The following is a 17,946-nucleotide window of genomic DNA, read 5'->3' as shown; positions in this document are numbered from 1 at the left end:
ACTCCTCAGTGACTTTCTGTTTTTCATAGGCAGGGCAGCCCTCAGGGGGACTGCACACAGAAACATAAATCCAAGAGCTGCTGGCAGCAGTTGGACATGTCTTGAACTCCTTTGCTCTTCTCAGGACTCACTGGGGTAGTGAGGGGCCATCCCCCTTCCTCAGCCTGCCCCCAGGTTCTGTGCAGCCAGGGAAGAGGCACTTGATATGTGCATTTGAATTCAAGGATCTCAAATGCTCCTAGAAAGCAACCACATGTGTATCTGCTGCATTGAGAAAAGGAGCCTGGCTTGTCACCACAGTGAGAGGTGCACCCTGCAAGGAAAATGCCTTTTGTATGAGATGCACAAATAGCTGCAAACAGCTTAGGGATGGCACAGAAATATGATGCAGTGGGAAGTGAAACAGAGCAATAACTGAAACTCACTCAAGGCATTGCCCTCCTGTGCCTGATCATATGGTACCTGAGGGCAGGTTTTCTAGGACAATCCATTTCAAAAGGCCCCAAATAGCTATGAACTTGGTTCAAACTAAATGTAAAGTTTCTGGCCTGCAGTAGTCATCCATCCCTCTTAGAGGTTGTTACTCTAAAGGCCAAAATATGAGGCTAATTTCTAGTGGCAAGATTTTAATTTTCTTTACTGGATAACAGCCAATACCTCTGGGTAAAGCAATAACAACCACAATGAACTGCAAAGGGTGCCTCATCCAACAACATCAGCAAGCAGAACTTCCTGTCCTCTGGCTATACCAAGGGAGAACCACCGCTGACCACATGCACAGGGCAACACTGCCTCAGTGGTTTTATTTTTACCAGCAGAGGCCAAGGAGGTTCTATTGTTGTGCCTTCTAAACCAGTAGTTCTCAACTATCATAGACCAGACAACTCTTCTTTGTTTCTGGAACTGTTTGGACTGAAATAAAGACTCTTGCATGATCACAGTAAAGAAAAAGTTAGGGAAAGTCAAGCATTGCACCAGCTTCACCTGGAAACCACAGCTCAGGGTATTTTGGCTGTAGATCCAAGCATGCATGTCTTATCATGCCCTGTTGATTCTGCAAGCATTGAGGAAAATGGGAGGGGAAAGCTGAAGGGCTATCAGATGAGAAGTTTTTTAATTTCTTTAAGCTTTTTTTTATCTCTAAGCAAGTCAAACTTTCTGCTTCTGCAATCTGCAAACACAAATCACTGGAAAGAAGGAATGGGATTTGTGCTCCGACTTATCATTTCACTGCCACTGAAAACTATTTCAAATTATTCATCAGTGGAAACACAGTGTACATAAATATGGCTTAGTGCCCAGTTCTTGGTCTAACCACTGAGACCAAGTCACTGGGAAAGTGGCTGCTTTCTCAGGCAGACAGATTTAGGAGCTAAACCACAGAATAACATCTGTATTTAATAAAATTAAATCTATGCCAAAACTCATCTGTAAATGTAACTAGCCACCCCACCAGCCTTCTCCATTTAGGACTGCTGCATGGAAAAGTCCTGCAAAAGGTTAAATTCAAGAGCTGGTCAGACAGCCTGGAAATTGGTTTCTGGTTTGTGCTAAGGAGTATGTGCCAAAAGCAGTGCTTCCAACTGGCTGTTGGAAAAGTTTTGTAGATATTAGGTCTTGTGGCTCCAAGAAACAGGAGGTTAAGGTCTGCTTGGTTTTGCCAAGTCATATACAAACTAGGGCCTGATACCTCATGCATGAAAGGAACACAGCCCAATTAGGGGAGTGCCGGCATAACTAAGCCTGACAACAGAACAGAGACAGCATAAACGCTGTAAAAATAATGATCTCTACTCCACCCTTTAAACAAGCGACCTCAGGAGCATGAACGCTGCCCTGGACCAGCCACACAGAGTGGCATCCAGGAGCTGGGCTCATCTCCCCAGCCTCCCTTGCAGAGAGGCTCTTAGCAAAGCTGTTAACCTTACCGATACCAAGTTGTGAAAGCTGTAACACAGTTACTCTGCTCCCTAGGGCACATTTCTGACCTTCCTAAGCCTGTCCTTCAGGCAGCAGTGATGCAGGTCTCCCCTGCAACAGGCTATAAGCAGTCTCAGAAGACCTCTACCAGTCACAGCAAGTTTTTTGCTTCATATCTCACAATGTACCTCTTCTGCTCTGTTCCATCTTCCCATCTACTTTGTTGGCCCTACTTTTGGGCGCCTCATCATGACCGTGTGACCCAGCTTCTGGTATCACCTGTCAGCAATGGCACAAGTGCCACCTCACATCCAGCACACCAGAGATCACCCATCTCTTCACAGGCAAGAGAAATCCTAGCCCTTATTTCTGCTCTTTGCTGGACTGCTACTCTGTGTACACAAGCAACAAATCTGTCATGATGCCTTGGTACCTTTATCCTTCCCCCAGAAAAGAGAATTACAGTGTCCATTGAGAGGCAGCTCAAGGGCAAGTTATTGTCTGTCACATTGACAATCTGTTTAGTCAAACAAAACAGCTGCTTCTAGGGCGGTTATTATACAACCTATTAGCCAAAATCTTTCACATTAAAGCAATATATGCTCCTTTTTGCATCATGAGAGATGAAGGAACCATGTAACAAGTTTCTTGATTTGCAGGCACTGTACTGGGGCAGAGTCCCTACTGTTGGGTTAGAGAGGACAGGGTTATATTTTATAGCAGTGATATCATAGGATTTCACATTCACAATACAGCAGTGCCTTGCTGTGAACAGAGCTGCACTGAGTGAACTCTACCCAAAAGCAAAGCCAGGGATCTTTACCCAACAAGCTCAACATTTAATATGGATCAGAGGATACATGGGTGAAGGGAAGAACCATATGACAGGTCTGAGGCTCACATTGGTTAAATATCTACATTTCACAGCCAGTCTGGAACACAGACAAAAGCTGAACCCTCATTACCTGAATGTCAACCTAATGCTGTAACCTGCCTGGTGCTGGCATGCCAGCTGCTCTGCAGCACGAAACCAAAGCCCATCCCTGCCCTGAACCATAGCCAGAGCCTGGTAGGGTGCAGCGGGCATGGCTGGGGCAGGAGGAGTGGTGAGAACACGGTGGGATGGAAACAGGGAAGGGGAAGGTCACAGTCAAGCCCTGCTCTGAGCAGGAACATGCCCAGCTGCCTGGCAAACAAATGTGGTTTTTTTTATTATTGGCTCAGAGGAGGGGCTCTCCAGTGCTCCATGTTACAAAACTGCACATTTTTGTTGTCTGGGTGCCCTTTCCTTTACGGAGCCTCTCTGGCTGCTGTGGCTGGAGAGGGTGTATGCTGGCAATCACAGGCATTTTCATCTCTGAAATGCTCTAGCTTGTACTGAGAGAGAGGTATTTAATTTAAAAAAAAACTTGCGGCAAGACTATTCAGATCCATCACCATAAATGGGTTTAGCCCTGTTCCCTCCTGCCTGTTCCTCCATTGTTATATAAAGATCTTCTTTATCATGTCTTTTTACCTTGAAAGAACAGGAGTCCTCCTTCCTCCTGAAGAAATTAAATGCAAGAAATACATTTCTGTGGTCAGGGATTGTGTCTTTTGTGCAAGTACTGAGCTCAGCCTCCTGCTAGCGCTAAAAAAACACTACATGGCAACTGGAATTTCCCACACAGGTGAAACATTTCATATGTCCCTGGTATTAATGCAAAATTATTTTTTTCTGACATCCCTAACAGAGGGCCCACTAGGAGATGCACTGACATACCTCCATTTTCATAGAACAGATACAAGGTCTGAAACCAAAAATCTTGAGGGTGAACTGGAATTATTTCTGTCTCAGGTCCGGTAAAATATTTATATGAAGATAAAGTTCAATATTAGGTCCTGCCCTTTTCTAAAAGCAATATTTAATATTATCACCATAAGGAGAGAGAAAACAAGAAAAGAGAGCTCCAAAGGATGCCTCAGATTTGCCCAGCATGTACAACACTCATGGTCCCACAACAGTCTTGGGACAAGGGCCTGGAAGAAGTGCTAGATAACCTTAAATCAGAAAATATTCCTTTTTAGGTTATTCTGGGAGGGGACAGAGGCTGCCTCATCTCTCTTTTTCCCCATCTCCTGCAATAATACCAGTTCTGGTTTTCCTTTGCTTTCTCCTCCCAGTGATGTCTCACCCATGTACCTTGGCTCTGGACAATGTTTGGGGGCTCACCACATCTCACAAATGCCTTGCAACAGATTATTTCTCAGGAAGCATCTACCTCTTTTCATGTTTGTTTTCAGTCCACTTCAGAACAAAAGTATACATTTTTCAAAAGTATTAGCAGTAGAAATTCTGTCTCTTCTTCATTTTGGTGTAGCTGTACGCTTCTACGGGAGAACTTATCTTGGGCCGCATACCTCCGGGACACAGGGCTCTACCCACCCTGGGGACAGTGATGCGCAGACATCAATATAATGGATACAAAATGTCCGTTTATTTAGCTGCGTCACACGCTTATATAGCTCTTGCGCTTCCTGTTCCTGCCACTCCTATGGGGAGGAGTCTATCTTTCCGTCACATCCCGTGATCTTCCGGTCGCCGATCCCTGTCTATTCCCCTACATTTTGGAAAAGCGTAATTGTGAAAATTTTATTTTTTCATATTTCTTTAGAATTTTATATCACTTTGTATCCTGGTTTTTGTAATAGTAGTTCACAATATTTTGACAAATATCAGCATGCCAAATAAAGGAGCTGAAATAGTAATTTTTCTTTATTTTAATTTTTATTTTAAAAACTAGTCTGACAGTGATTGGCTGGCACATACAATTTCCTTTCCTAGAAAACAGTATCTCCTAGACGTGCTGGTAATGCCACAGCTTGACACAATTGCACATGTTGTTAATAACAGCAATACACAGTGATAGGAAGTGATGTAAAAATCATAAAAATAAATACAGCCCTGAAACAAACTTTGAGAAGGTTTTCAACTTACAGTTATTTTCCTCATGGGAAACTATGTAAAAATAAATATATTTTTCATCCTCAATGTCTGTTGTGGTAAGACGTTTCCTATCAGATCTTAACAGGAGTCTGAAAAGGCAGCCATGCTTTATGTCCGTAGGGCCAGTCTTGGGCTGCCTTCTCTCTAGGCACCTGCTCACCCCTGCCAACTGGAGGGGTTGCAGCTGCCCTAGAGAGCAGCATGTCCCTAGCAGCAAGAAGAAAAAGCCAGTGGAGCTTTCCATAAGCCCTGGCTCAATTTATATCCTTCCTCTTTTTCTCAGAGTGCCCTAGGCAGGGCTTATGGAGAAGCAGCTACAGAAATGACTGCTCTTGCCATCAACTGGAAGCACACACCTTGGGATAAGTTTATTTGTGTAGATGAGCTCTCCCTGTTCCCTATTTCTGTTTGTTTCATAGATAGTACTTGACCATCCTCAAAGTACGAAGCTCCAATGAGCAGAGATACTCCACATTTATCAGCCATCACCAAGGCATGGTCCTTATTTATTCCCAAACACTCCATGAACAAAAGTGTCCCTGTTCCTCTCTGTTTTGTCAATGTAGGTTAAACTCAGTGTAAAAGATCTCAGACATCTTTTTCACAGAAACACTACTGCTGCTTATCTAAGAGATGTAAGAATTAAAGACAAAAGTCAAGGAAAAGCTCTTTTAGCTTCCTAATATGGAAGCTCCTCATTCCCTTATCACCCCAGCTTCCCTCACCCTGCTCTGAACCTCCTCCAGTTTGAATTCATTGGTTTTGAACTGGTGATCAAAAGCACATAAAATGTGAAAACAAATTATTTTTCCCTATAAAGTGTGTCCCATTATATCTAGAAAGTTCTGGGTTTCTTAGGCACTTGGTTGAAGGCGGGGCTGAACACTGCTCAGCTAAAACCCAGATACAGGGCTGTATAAAACATAAAATTTTCCTAATATAGCAACATAATCCTTTTGATGATCAGAACAACTACTGCTCTGCAAGTGGGGATGCCCTGGGTGGATGGCAGTTCACTGACAAGTCTGTGCTCCCTCATCTCCAAAGCCAAGATGGAGAAAGAGACTTCAGGCTGGCAGAGATCCTTCCCTGGGAGCAATCACAACCTCCTCTCCTGGGACTACCAAAGCAGCAAATGGATGCCCCTGTCCTAACGCCAGGACTCATGGTCTGCCCTGCACCAGGAAAGGGAAACAGCAGCACAACTGAAAACTAAACCCTTGGGAAAAAAGCTCTTCAGTCTTCTGAGCTCAGAGAGGTTGGGAAAAAATAATGTCAAAATATGAGTAGGGCACTAATCTCTGCGTTCATCAAATACAGGGAGGAACACCCTGAAAAGGAAAGGCTAGGGACTTTCCCTCTTCACAGCATCTTCAGACCTGGGTCCCTGACCAGAGATCACACCCTGGGCCTCTAGGTGAAGTGCTAAAACATGAGACTCAATTCAGTGGCTCCTGCTTCAAAGCTTGATGAAGATGCTCCCTGAGATGCTGTAGGAAGCTGGCTCACTTTGAGGATACGCTGGTAGCCCTTCTGCTAGACTTCTTCCAAGTATTCATCTCTGCAGAGGTTTCTGCTGCAAAGTTTGGTGAGGATCATGCTGCAGAGGATGGCTGCTCCTTATCTCCACACCCATTTATTTGGGTGCCACGTGGAGCTCAAAGGGAGGGAATTATGTAGGCTCTGTTTTCTCCTCCAGAGTTAGTGTTGCCCTCAGCAGCTTTTGGGATGCTTTCAGGACAGCATCTCTGTACGTTGCTCTTCTTCCTACCTCTCATTAAAGGGAATATCCAGGCCATTGCCATTAACACATTTCATCATCAAAAGACTGCATCAGACTTTCACACTAACTTGCTTCTAGCATAGTTTATAAACTGCTTGAGAGAGGTCACTGCATTGTTCATCCACCCACTCCCCCAAAAGATCCTTGTAGAATCAAAGACACCAAAACCCAACTTCCCCAACCCAGTCATGTGCTGTGACAGAGCACAAACTTTGCAGGTTGTTCTTTTTCAGATGTTCCCCTGTTCACTAGCACACAGTCTGCAGCACTCCCCCAGGGAGGTACGAAATGCAGAAAAAGTAAATTGTGCCTTCCTCCACCTGCTCTGCAGGTGTAAGACATGCTCCCAAGCACACTCTCAAGGGCTCACACGTGTGCTGTATTTACATTCCTTAGGTTGTCACCCGTGACAACGGCACTACCAGATGGCACTCACCTTTCAATTTCTTCTTTCCAAATTTTAATCCAAATAGAGACATCCCAAAACTTTATTTTAATCCAACTCCATGGAACCTCTGCAAGAGAAAAGAGAAGGTAATTCACAATGGGGGCTTCTGGTCCTGCAGCATGACATGATGCTGCACATATATGTAATTCTGTGCCCATAAAATGGGACAACCATCTCCTAAGCACCGTAGACAAGAGCTACAGTTTATCACACAGAATGTTTTAAAACGCAAAACCATTTCAGGTTTGCAGGTTGCACTGCATCAGTGCTACCTTCCCTTAGACATTTTGATCTCTTCACCTGACATGGCACAAAGAAGGGGTTGGTGGAGGAGAGGCTGAAAAGGATATTCCTACTACCTTGACCCTTTATATGAAAAGAAGAATACACATACAGGGCTTGTACTTAAAGGTACAGAGGAGCTGTATGATTACCCAGAGCAAGACTAGCCTCCCTGAGGAGGAGGAAACAGTGGGAAACACTGTTTTTCTCTACATCTGCCTGTGTTTAACATGTGCTGGCTCACACTGTTGTCCATCTGTTGGTGTCCCTCCATGTTTGCAATGGGCTGGCCTGTACAGCTCTGAGTAAAAATTCTCCCCTGATGGCTGCAAACTTCCTGGCCTAGAAGGCAAAAGCCAGGCACCAGAAATCCACTTAAGACACTGAATATATCCTGATTTGCAGGGGAATTGAGCATTAAACAAAATCACATCAAAACCTGTCAGTAATGAAACCTTTGGTGTTCCAAACATCGGAAAGTTTCATTAAAGGGCTTAATGGTGATGTTGGCGCTGACAGCCTGTGAAGATCTCTGAGCATGGGAAAATCTGGCACTGCCCAGCATGCCTGCATGACCATGAGCCTGAATCAACAGAAACGTTGTACCCGTTGCTTAACTGGCCATCGGAGCCAAGCTGAGGCATTTGGGGAGATTATAATCTATCTAGAACAAGTTTTCTAGGTGACAGAATGAAGTTTTTGCACTTTATCCTGTGTTGTCTGTGCATAGTAAGGGTGCCTAAGGAGACAAGTATAGCAAATATATAGTATTTTGGAAACACTCAAATGTGAATACAGCCTATGCCACTGCCCAAATGCAAGCCTGATACTACATCACTGGACTGTGCCCAGTGCAGGCTTGGGCTTCACATCTCAGAAAATGAAGGTAAACTTTAAGGAAAAGTCTACAATGATTGCATAGGTCAAACATGTCTGTGCAGATCCCTATTCCAGATGCTAAAGCAAAGCTATATTTAGCAGCTGTAATTCAAGGAGCATAAGATAAGGCAAACAGCAGCAGGTAAACACCAGCCAACCAGCTAAGTGCTGCACACCCTAAGGAAGACACAGCACTGGCACGGTGCTCCCCTCTGCTCACTGTGGCATTCAGGAACCCTTCTGTGCCCACTGTGCTTGAAAGAGATCCTTTTTCTACTCACTTATGTAGATCCAATTGTTTCTGCTCACCAGAACAAATGCTTTGGCAACACCTCTCCCAAAATTTCCTCTGTCCATGGAGCTAAACCACTTCAAGTTACAATATTCAATGTCACAACCTAAAGCTTTCTCAACCCTGCTGACCAACTGTACTTTCCAGCCCTAACCAACCTCAGTCTATCATTTTGAACATATTTCTTCCATGTTTTAGAATTAATATTATGTCTTTCAAAACCCTCCTGACTAGGCCTGAGGACTCCCCATAAACTGGTGGGAGGAGCGAGACAATGCTACCCACCCACCCAGAGAGCACCAGGAGCCATAAATCTGATAACTACAGTCCACCGGCAGCAGAAGGATGCAAAAGGTTGGCTGGTTATAATCATCATATGGCTATACTGCTGGACTCCGGATTTTGCTGTTTACCAAATGTTTTAGAAAGACTATCTGCAACTACTAAACCTCTCCCAGCTGTGTACTCAAACGGCAAGGCATATAATTTCAGCAGAGGGAAAAAAAGGATGTTTATATTTGTGGGGGAGCAGAGAAGAGAGGGTGGTTATAAGCCTTCTTTCAGCAGTAGTAACATGAAACAAAAACTGGAGTTAAGATCCACATCTCACAAAGAACTGAAAATTCCTTCGGCTCAGACACATGGCTTTTGTTAATTACTGTGATTATTTAATCACTGTTTTCTGGTGTGACCACAGTATGATAACAAGACTGTAACAATACACTATTTTGGCATGGAGGACATCTTTAATTCCTTCAGCTTCTCAGTGGATTTGATTGGGATTGCATTCATTGAATGTCTTCACTCAGCAGCAAATTTAAGGTACCATCATAGCCAGCACAAATGTCCTTACAGGCCCACCATTCCCATAAAACCTTGTCTTTTAGGGCAGATGTGGATGATGCCTTTGCCATATCCATTTATACCAATTACCTCTCTGGTACGTCATTTCCAACATACATACTTATTATGCCTACTTACTTGGTTAAAGCCCAGGAGTTATGAATCCTTCCTAAGCTGACCTGATCCTTTACGGAAAGCTCTGTTCCTGGCTTGCCCAAACCACAGTGTCATTTGGGAATGTGTCAGTGTTCAATGGGCACACACACGATGGCATTAAGGGCCTGACACATCCCTATTGCACTGAGGTGTACCCTTTATTTTCATAATATTACAAATATCTTCCTTTGCTGCTTTGTTATTGACTCACACATTTCCTAATCCTCATACTCCTTTACCTAGCAAGCCACTCTCGTCCTGTCTATAGCGTCTGTGTGTGCCTGCCTGCTCACAGCCCAGTTTGTGCCACTACGCCTTCATGCTTCTAGCTGTCTGTTTTCAGTCTGAGAGTTCATTGACTGTCGGCTGCAAGTGTGAAACAAACCTCAGCAAATGATGGTGGAGTTGCCCCTTTTGGTGGTGCTCCAGATACTGCTCCCATTTGTGGTAGTTACACAGCTTCTACAGCCAGATGTGGTCTTTTGGCTGACCTTAGCTCTGCCTGCCTTTCAGCCCAAGGTTTTTTTCTTGGGTATTTTGGACTTCTAATCCTACCTGCAGGGTCCAACATCTTTGCACCTCTATCTATGAATGACCTCCTTCAGAGTATTTTTTTTTCCCAGATCCACCTGTAATAAAAATTCATGTCCTTTTTCAGTTTTCTTTACATACCTCTCTAAGTTTTAAATCTGTGATTCAGTTTCCCTTCCAAAATTGCAGTGATGGGTCTTCAGCTTCCTATCACTCAAATACACTTCTATGGGATTAATTTCCCTTTGCACTTTCTGGAAAAAAATCTCTCTCTCTCATGTTTCATTTTCATGTGACATGAAGTGCTTCTCAAATTTTGGTAAGACTCTTTCACAGCCTCGTGTTCCTGAATTAACTGAAAACCCATAAAACACATGAAAACTTCCTATAGTCAGAAAAAAAGGCAATTTCCTGTTTGCTTTCATTTTCTTTGGCACCAGCTATTTTCAGATGCAAAATGAAGCACTGCTTCAATCTCCTCAAGTTGCCTTCCACGGTCTGTGTCAGCCCTTCTGGACTTTTTTTTGCAGCTCCATTTTCCACTCAATTTTTTTTTTTTCATTTCTGTTTACTCTAGGTTCCCTGTGCTGTTCAGTGATCAACTGGGGCTCACAGTATTTGAATAATCATGCAGGTCCATCTCCCATGCTTAACAGGACGTGCATTACTTCCCTATGTTTCCAGAGCCGATAGCAAACATTATTTAAAGCTCAAATTCCAAGTTCCTCGTTTATGGGGATTTGGGCGTATAAGCTATGAATAAATTACCCCTTCTCACCGTAGAAGGCTTTTGTACCCACAGTGCTCTACACCTGTCTAGCTACAGCTTACACTTCTGCAAAGAAAATCCACCTGCTTTACGGCTACTGACAGTTTAATCATGGGTTCTGAGCACTTTAATATCCACAGCGAGAAACTACTTTGACAGGTCTTGGATAGGGAAGGGATGGACTCTCACAAACAAAGCTCAGCATTATTTAAGAGAGGCAAGAGCCAAATTTGGCTTGAGAACCCAATTGCAAAGCTCCTGCTGTGTGAGGGGCAGGTTGCAATGAGCTATGGCACACGGAATCTGCAAAGGCTACGGCCTAATCCAAAACCATGGCTTGCTAAGGGCTGTACTGCAAACTGGAGGTGGAGGGAGTAATTTCCCACCACCAGACTGATGAGTAGCAAAATGAGAAAAGACATGGCAAATTCAGATGAATGGAGAGCAGATGTTGCAGATGGAAAACATGGCTAGTTTCTTAGCCCTATTCCTTTGGACATAGCTACATGATACATCAGGTTCAATGATAAATATGGATTAGAAAAAAGTTGGTGCTTCTGCTCCCATCGCTTTGTTCCCAGGCTTGGTGAAATAGTCCATGTTAAATACAACCATTTTTGGAAGGGTTATTTTAATCCAGACCATGGGGTATAGTTTGGTGCAGACTGAAATTCCCACTCAAACAGTGGTTTTAGGATAGCTGAAGAGGCAGTGAATTGTGCTGTAATACTAGAAACAATCATGCAGAGTGCAGGGGAATTACACAGGAGAACAATATTTCTCCAGTCAGTTTTGCCACCTATCATAGTGTAGCATATACACAACTTAAAAAGCTTAAATAGCCCCGTCCAGGCAAAAATTCAGAAAGCATGCCATACCTTCACTCACCAACTTTCCATGTTAGGCAGTTTTTGCATGTGAGCAAGATTTATAAGGTGTAGGGTTTTTAAATCTATATTCAGCTGATGTAACAATTACAAATACCCACAAGTCTTAGAACTCTTTTCTTTTTTTTCATGCTAAAGTACTAAATATCCAACCAATAGCTCAGTATATGAGAAAGTAGATCCCAAGCACTGGGCATCGTGACAGACAAGGTTTAAGACTGCCTGTGCTACCTAGTGCTTTTGGTGGAGTAATGCTGTTAAACACCATGAGATGAACCAAATCAAACTCCCCAGATTTTGAACTAGATTTGGTGGCACAACTGGGAAAAGATTAAAGGTTTAAAACATATTAGGTCCCCAAACTCCCGTCATTGCATGCCTGCTAAGGGGGGACACAATGCCATGCACTAAAGCAGGAGAGTCATGTTCACTCCCAACCATTGCAGAGAAGGACATCACTGTTGGTGCAATGTTTGCTAACGCCCTGGCAAGAGCAGTGTAAAGGCCTCACACACCTGGCATGGACTGACCATGTAATGTGCCGTGCAAAGGCATGTTTGCAAAGGGATGCCTTTAAACTTCTGGTGTATTAACTGTTTCAAATTGTTGAAATTTTGCTTCCAAAGAGTACGAGACATTTGCTTTCCCTATCAAAAGCAAACATAAAAATTTCAGCCATTAGAAATAATTAGTACTAATCATCTCTTAACATTGAAATACATTTGCACTTGTATTTCTCCACCTCCCCTGACATCCTCTTGTGTTTGAACCCTTCAAAAGCAAAACAGTGAGTAGGATGTGTTGTACCTCTCCCTGCTGGGAAACACAGAAAGCGAGCTGCAGGACAGACAACTGAAATGTGTGCTTTTAATTCCAGAATAACACTCTTTCAGGGCTCAAATCAGATTTGCCTGAATTCAACCTGGAATAAGTTTAAGAAGCCATAAATGGTCACTCTTAGCACCAGAGTGCCAAGGAGCAGTGACTCTTATCTAAGTCTACTAGCTCAGTGCAAAGAGTTGGAAAGTATTCCTGAAACATCTCCAGCTTTTTAAATACCTGAAGAGGTATCCTGGATGATGTGAGCTAGCCCTCCAGCTATTTTTTGGTGCCATTCCAAGCTATACGTACAGAAACCCATGAAACTGTGTGATCGTACCCCTTACGCTCAAATGTGCCAATGCAATTAGCTATAATTGCTGGGAAACAGACTCAGTCTGTTATCTGCCACGTTTTAAAGTAATGATCCAATATCCTCCATCTGTCTTCATTGAAACACTCTTTAAACTGACACCAGAATGGCAGTCAAAAATTTGCATTCAGCTCCTTTGGGAAAGTTAGTTGCAACACTCAAGTTACCGATCAACAGCTGAGGCAGAGAGAGTTCCCAAAGAGAAAGGCAGGCTGCAGTCTGCTCCCTCCGAAACAATGCAAACAATAGCAGCTTCCCCGGGTGGCTGCCGCTGCTTGAAATCATGCACAGCGCAGCTTACTCCACCCAGAAGTCTATCAGCTCACCCGTAGAAAAAGCTCAACCCCAAGCACTTTGATTAAGCTTCAGAAAGCTCTCGGGTCTGAAAAAAAAATGCAGGTTTTCTGTCCCCAAAAACTGACAGAGAAAACAAACAAGCAGAAGGAAAGCATTAAATCTTACCCTTGAAGGCTTGTAAAAGTCACAGCAACAAAGTTGCTGACCTCCATAGCACTCCGGTACACTCCTCTCTTCTCATTTACCCGCAGCTTTATCCCCTCCCAAGACCAACAGCTTCACTCGTAGTCGCAGCGCCAGGACATTCATCTAAGAAAGCACGGCTTCCTTGCGCTGTGAAACGGGCATCGTGTGCTTGCCTCTGAGACCCACTCTGCCATGCAATGTCCTGGTAACTAAACTTACTCCAAGTTCCCTACTCTTTACTTCAGTCACTGGGCTTGGCTCCTGGCCAAATTCTTCTCTCCTGTTGTTTTTTTTTTTTAAATTCTGTTTCCTGTAGATAGGGAGAGTGTAGTAACTCCCTTAAAAATAAAATGCTTCAGCACAACAAGCCGCAAAAGTGTAAAGCAGAAAAGCAGAGCACCTAGGGTTGGGGCACCCCAATTAATTCCAGAGGCAACTGCTGCTTGCCTTACCTACCTCCTGCCGACGTGGAAGCATTCAAAAGGAAGCCAAAGGAGTAAAAGAGTCCAACATATCAAATTGCTTTAAAAAAAGATGAACTTGGTAAGATATCCATTTCTCAGCAGAAGTCCCTCTCTCTGGGTCTGTAATGCTGGAGTTGGTCAGGACTCCTTAAACACAGAGACACTGTCCTGCAAGCTAATCCCAAGGCTCCACCTCATTCACTTTCCAACAGTTGTGAGTAGCAAAAACTCTGCAGAGAAAAAACTCATAGAGCACAATTGCATAACTCAACCACAGAGCTTCCTCCAGCCAGCTGCAGGATAGCTTCGGTGCCGAAACGTCAGGGCTTGCTCATCCCTGAGAGCATGACCTCCCATTGGCCTCTGGAACACCTGCCTGGCCTCACCGCTGCCGAGGAGACCCTCCTCACCAAAACCCCTCAGCACTTGCATGAGCCTCCCGAACGTCCCACTTGTTCTTCTGCCTTCACTAAACCACCCATTCATGTTTTTTTCCCAAATTCTGGGACCCTTCACAATACAGTGCCCTCCTATATGTCAGTGTCCTGGCATTTCACCTACCAGGTACACTACAAGACTAAAACTAGGCCAGCTGCCACTTTAATCCACCTCCTGCTTCCCTATACCTGTGAACTGCAATTATTTTAAGATCACCATACTATTTCCCTAAATTGTGTTGGCAGTAATGCCTGCCAGGAATGTGCCAATTTGTTGCAGACAGCAAGAGAAAGTTTTAACATAAAAGACTTCTATATGTATTTATCCCTGGGTTTTCCTTTATTTTTTGTGTTTTCCCACTGAATATATGTGGACACTGCCAGAATTAATTTCAAACCCACCCACAAACACTTAAATGCATTAATCAGATGATTAATTACAGTAACATGAGAGCCAAGACTTTGCCAAAGAGTGTTTTCTAGAAGGTTAAATTTTCTGAAGTCCTGTCAAGAGAAAAGCTATGGGGGACCCTGGATGTTTCAATGGCAGTACTCCAGTGGTCACGAAGGCTGAAGTGCAGAGTGGCAATGAAGAGGATCCTATAGCACCATAAACAATTTCTGAAAGAAGAACAAGAGCCTATGCCCCTTTGCAATGACTGTGGGGTTATTCTTCCAAGCTACACTTATTTGAGACAATGTTGATTGAATTGCATTTCTAATTCTGACACAAACAATGCATAGAAACAGCCAACATGGGACATGACACATAGGACTAATCTCCTCAAGACCCAGGTCATTTCCAGATGAACTTGAACTGAGAAGCATCTAACCTGGGAATGAAATTCCCCTGCACTAGCCATTTCTTGTGTTACCACCCACACCCAACTCAACAGCAACAGACACAAGTATCACGTTTTTCCCTGCAACCAAAAGTAAAAGGAGCTGGATTAATTTGGGTCCTTCTACATATTTGAAGAACCCCATGTTCTTGCTTCATTGTGGAGTTTTTCTCCTTCTTAAAACTTTCTTCTGCTTTTTCCCCCCACATTTTAATATGTTAGCTAACACCAGTTCATTCCACACTACTCCCACTTCCTTTGCTACTGTCTTTGTACTTGCCTGTTACCACTTTGACCTCTAGCCATGGTCATTTCTTCCTTCCTAGAGTTAAGTTCTTCTCTTTCCTTTGACATAAGAGTGGACCCAACCATAAAATCAGCTGGCCTCCGGGCTTGTTTAGAATTTAAAATAGCTAAAAATTCAGTAGACTGGTTTGTTAATTTTTCTTGGCACTGAAGCCTACCTCACATACATTGGCAATGACTTTTTTCCTCAGCTAAGCTTTCCTCATGCATTTCAGCGAACCTGCTCATGTAGGGAAGTTCAGCACATGTGGAAGCACTCAGAAGAGCAGGAGTGACTCAGTGTTATGAACTCAGCTCTGAGGTCTCTGGTCCTTCCCATACACTTTGGTCCTGGGGTAGCATCTTCCCAATAATCACACCATTCACATCCTCCTTTGCAAATTTCTGAACGCATCAGGGAGGGCTGCAGCCTGCAATGTCAATTGTCTAAATCTGAGTCGCTGCATAAAGGGTGTACGTGCACTCTGGGCGTCTGAGCTTCCACTGCCACCAGTATGGTTTGGGCAGAGGTTCAGCTGACCAGCTGCATCAAGGCATCAGTGAGTTTGCTGTGACCCATAGTTGTGGGAAGAAGTTCAGTCTGTTGCCTTTCCAGTAAATAAGCTGTTTCTTGGCCAGGCAGCTACCTCCAAACCATGGTGCTACATCTTTGAATTCTCCACTTTCCCAACAGCCCACTAGTAACAGAGGGCTAACTTAGAGTGAGATGGATTTAAATTCATGCCATTAAAAGCTTATCCTAGGACTGTACCTGGGAGAATGACTTCCAGTCATTCAGTCTGTGCTGGATTTCAACTACAATCAGATGCAAAACTGCAGACTTACTGACACTGATGTTTAAGGGGTGCCCTCAGCCCACCCTCCAGATCAGATTAACTCTCCCTCCAACCAGCAGCCCTCTGAGAGAGCAGAGGGCCCCCTCTGGAGCACACAAGACCCAAACATGCCTGGTGACCTAGCAAGGCTTTGAATGGTTTAATATGCCCTGGAGTGACTGGAGAGGATAACTAGAGGATAGGAGAGAAACACACCCTAGAGCATCCCACAGCATATGATGCCAATCCTTGTGACAAGACCTCCCTAGGTCAGTGCTATTTTTTAAATTACTGTCAACATAGACATTTTCCCAAACATCCTATATAGTTGAAAAGAAGCACTGATGGTCTTTGCTTTCCCTTACTGTCTTGTAACTCCATTCTGCAATTCCTAAACTACAAGGTTTGAAGCTTGACCTGCTCCACCGCAGCTGGTACCTCTCACTGCAGAGAGGCAGCTGTGGCTGACTGAGACCAGCTGGGCTCCTCCCCACACCCAGAACCAGTGCAATGTCCAGGGATCATTTCCACCCAAACAGCCTCACCTCCAGCTCCCACAACAAGACAAGCGCATTGCTCATACTCACCATGGGAGTCACAGCTCCAGAGGAGCCTTTCTACCTGTTGCTGAGGGGTTTCCTCACAAACCACCAAGGGTCAGCCTTAGGTGAACAAATCTCCTCCCACAGCCTATGCTTTCCTTATCCCAACTTGTCTCCTCTTTCCTGACTAGTCCTGGCCAGCGAGGAGCTCCTTGTGTAGGGGAAGGGTAAAAAGCATACCTCGCTTTGGGGACCACTGACACACCTGTTCTGAGCACTTGCCATGGCTTCAAGGGGTCATATGGGCATCTTGTCCCAACTGTCTTTGTTATGACAAACCTTCTGCATCCTTTTGTTATTGAAAGTCAGTGTAGGATGTGTAAGAAATACAGGACTGAAGGGAACAGATTGGGACATTGATTCCTGCTCCTTGAATATCAGAGACCTGTTTAAGAAATACAGTGTAGGAGGAATATCCAATCTGCAAATTGCCATAGTCCAGGAAACACCAGCACAATCATAAAGTGAAAAACAAAAGACCAAAGGTCCCAAAATATGCTGTATCACAGGTGAGGAAAATGAAGCGTACTGACAGTGTCCTCGATTCCCGCAGGTGATGTGGCAGGTGAAGTTGTCCAACTGGCAGCAGAAAGCACAGCACACACTGCAGAGGAAGGGAAAAAGAAATCCTACATGTTCTTGTTATCATGACCAGCCTGTGGGAGGGAAATGAAATTAACACAGGAAGGCAACATCATGAAGTGACCAGTTGCTCTGGGGCTGTCCTTCCCTGTTGGGAGCTACTCAGCTAAATTTATTTAACTGCTCCTCCAAGGAAGTGATAAACTGGTAGAAACCCAAAGTAACTTAGTTTGAAGGGATGCTCTGGATTCCCTCCCGTGTGCATCCATCTCCCTGGCTGTGATCTGAACTGAAGTGTGCAGCTGCAGCACTGCAGGTTGATGCAGAAATATTTCCATACCTCACTGGTTACTCCAGCACCTGGGAGCCGACAGTGCTGTGAGGTACATGCCAAATGGAAATGGTCAGAAAATAGTTTCAGAGGGTGTGTGCAGAATAACGTGACTC

At 44.1% G+C, this 17,946-nt stretch overlaps 1 protein-coding gene across 6 annotated transcripts in view; it reads right to left on the bottom strand.

Annotated features, from left to right (window-relative positions):
* The window catches only part of LOC104053682 (phospholipid-transporting ATPase ID), an 89,401-nt gene that overhangs the window by 61,551 nt on the left and 9,904 nt on the right, over nucleotides 1-17,946 (bottom strand). For 2 of the 6 annotated variants that reach the window (XM_064439302.1, XM_064439303.1), the window contains 2 exons: nucleotides 17,451-17,521; nucleotides 7,126-7,204 (listed from right to left, as the gene is read on the bottom strand). In XM_064439302.1, coding sequence (XP_064295372.1) covers nucleotides 7,126-7,168 — 43 coding nt within the window. In that variant the 5' untranslated portion in view covers nucleotides 7,169-7,204; nucleotides 17,451-17,521. The other 4 variants (XM_064439304.1, XM_064439300.1, XM_064439305.1 and 1 more) reach the window with 3 other exon arrangements.

Source organism: Phalacrocorax carbo, chromosome Z, assembly GCF_963921805.1.
Source record: "Phalacrocorax carbo chromosome Z, bPhaCar2.1, whole genome shotgun sequence".
In the NCBI taxonomy this organism is placed as follows: Eukaryota; Metazoa; Chordata; class Aves; order Suliformes; family Phalacrocoracidae; genus Phalacrocorax; species Phalacrocorax carbo.
The sequence above is the reverse complement of the archived record's forward strand: the minus strand, read 5'-3'. Positions and strand labels throughout refer to the sequence as shown.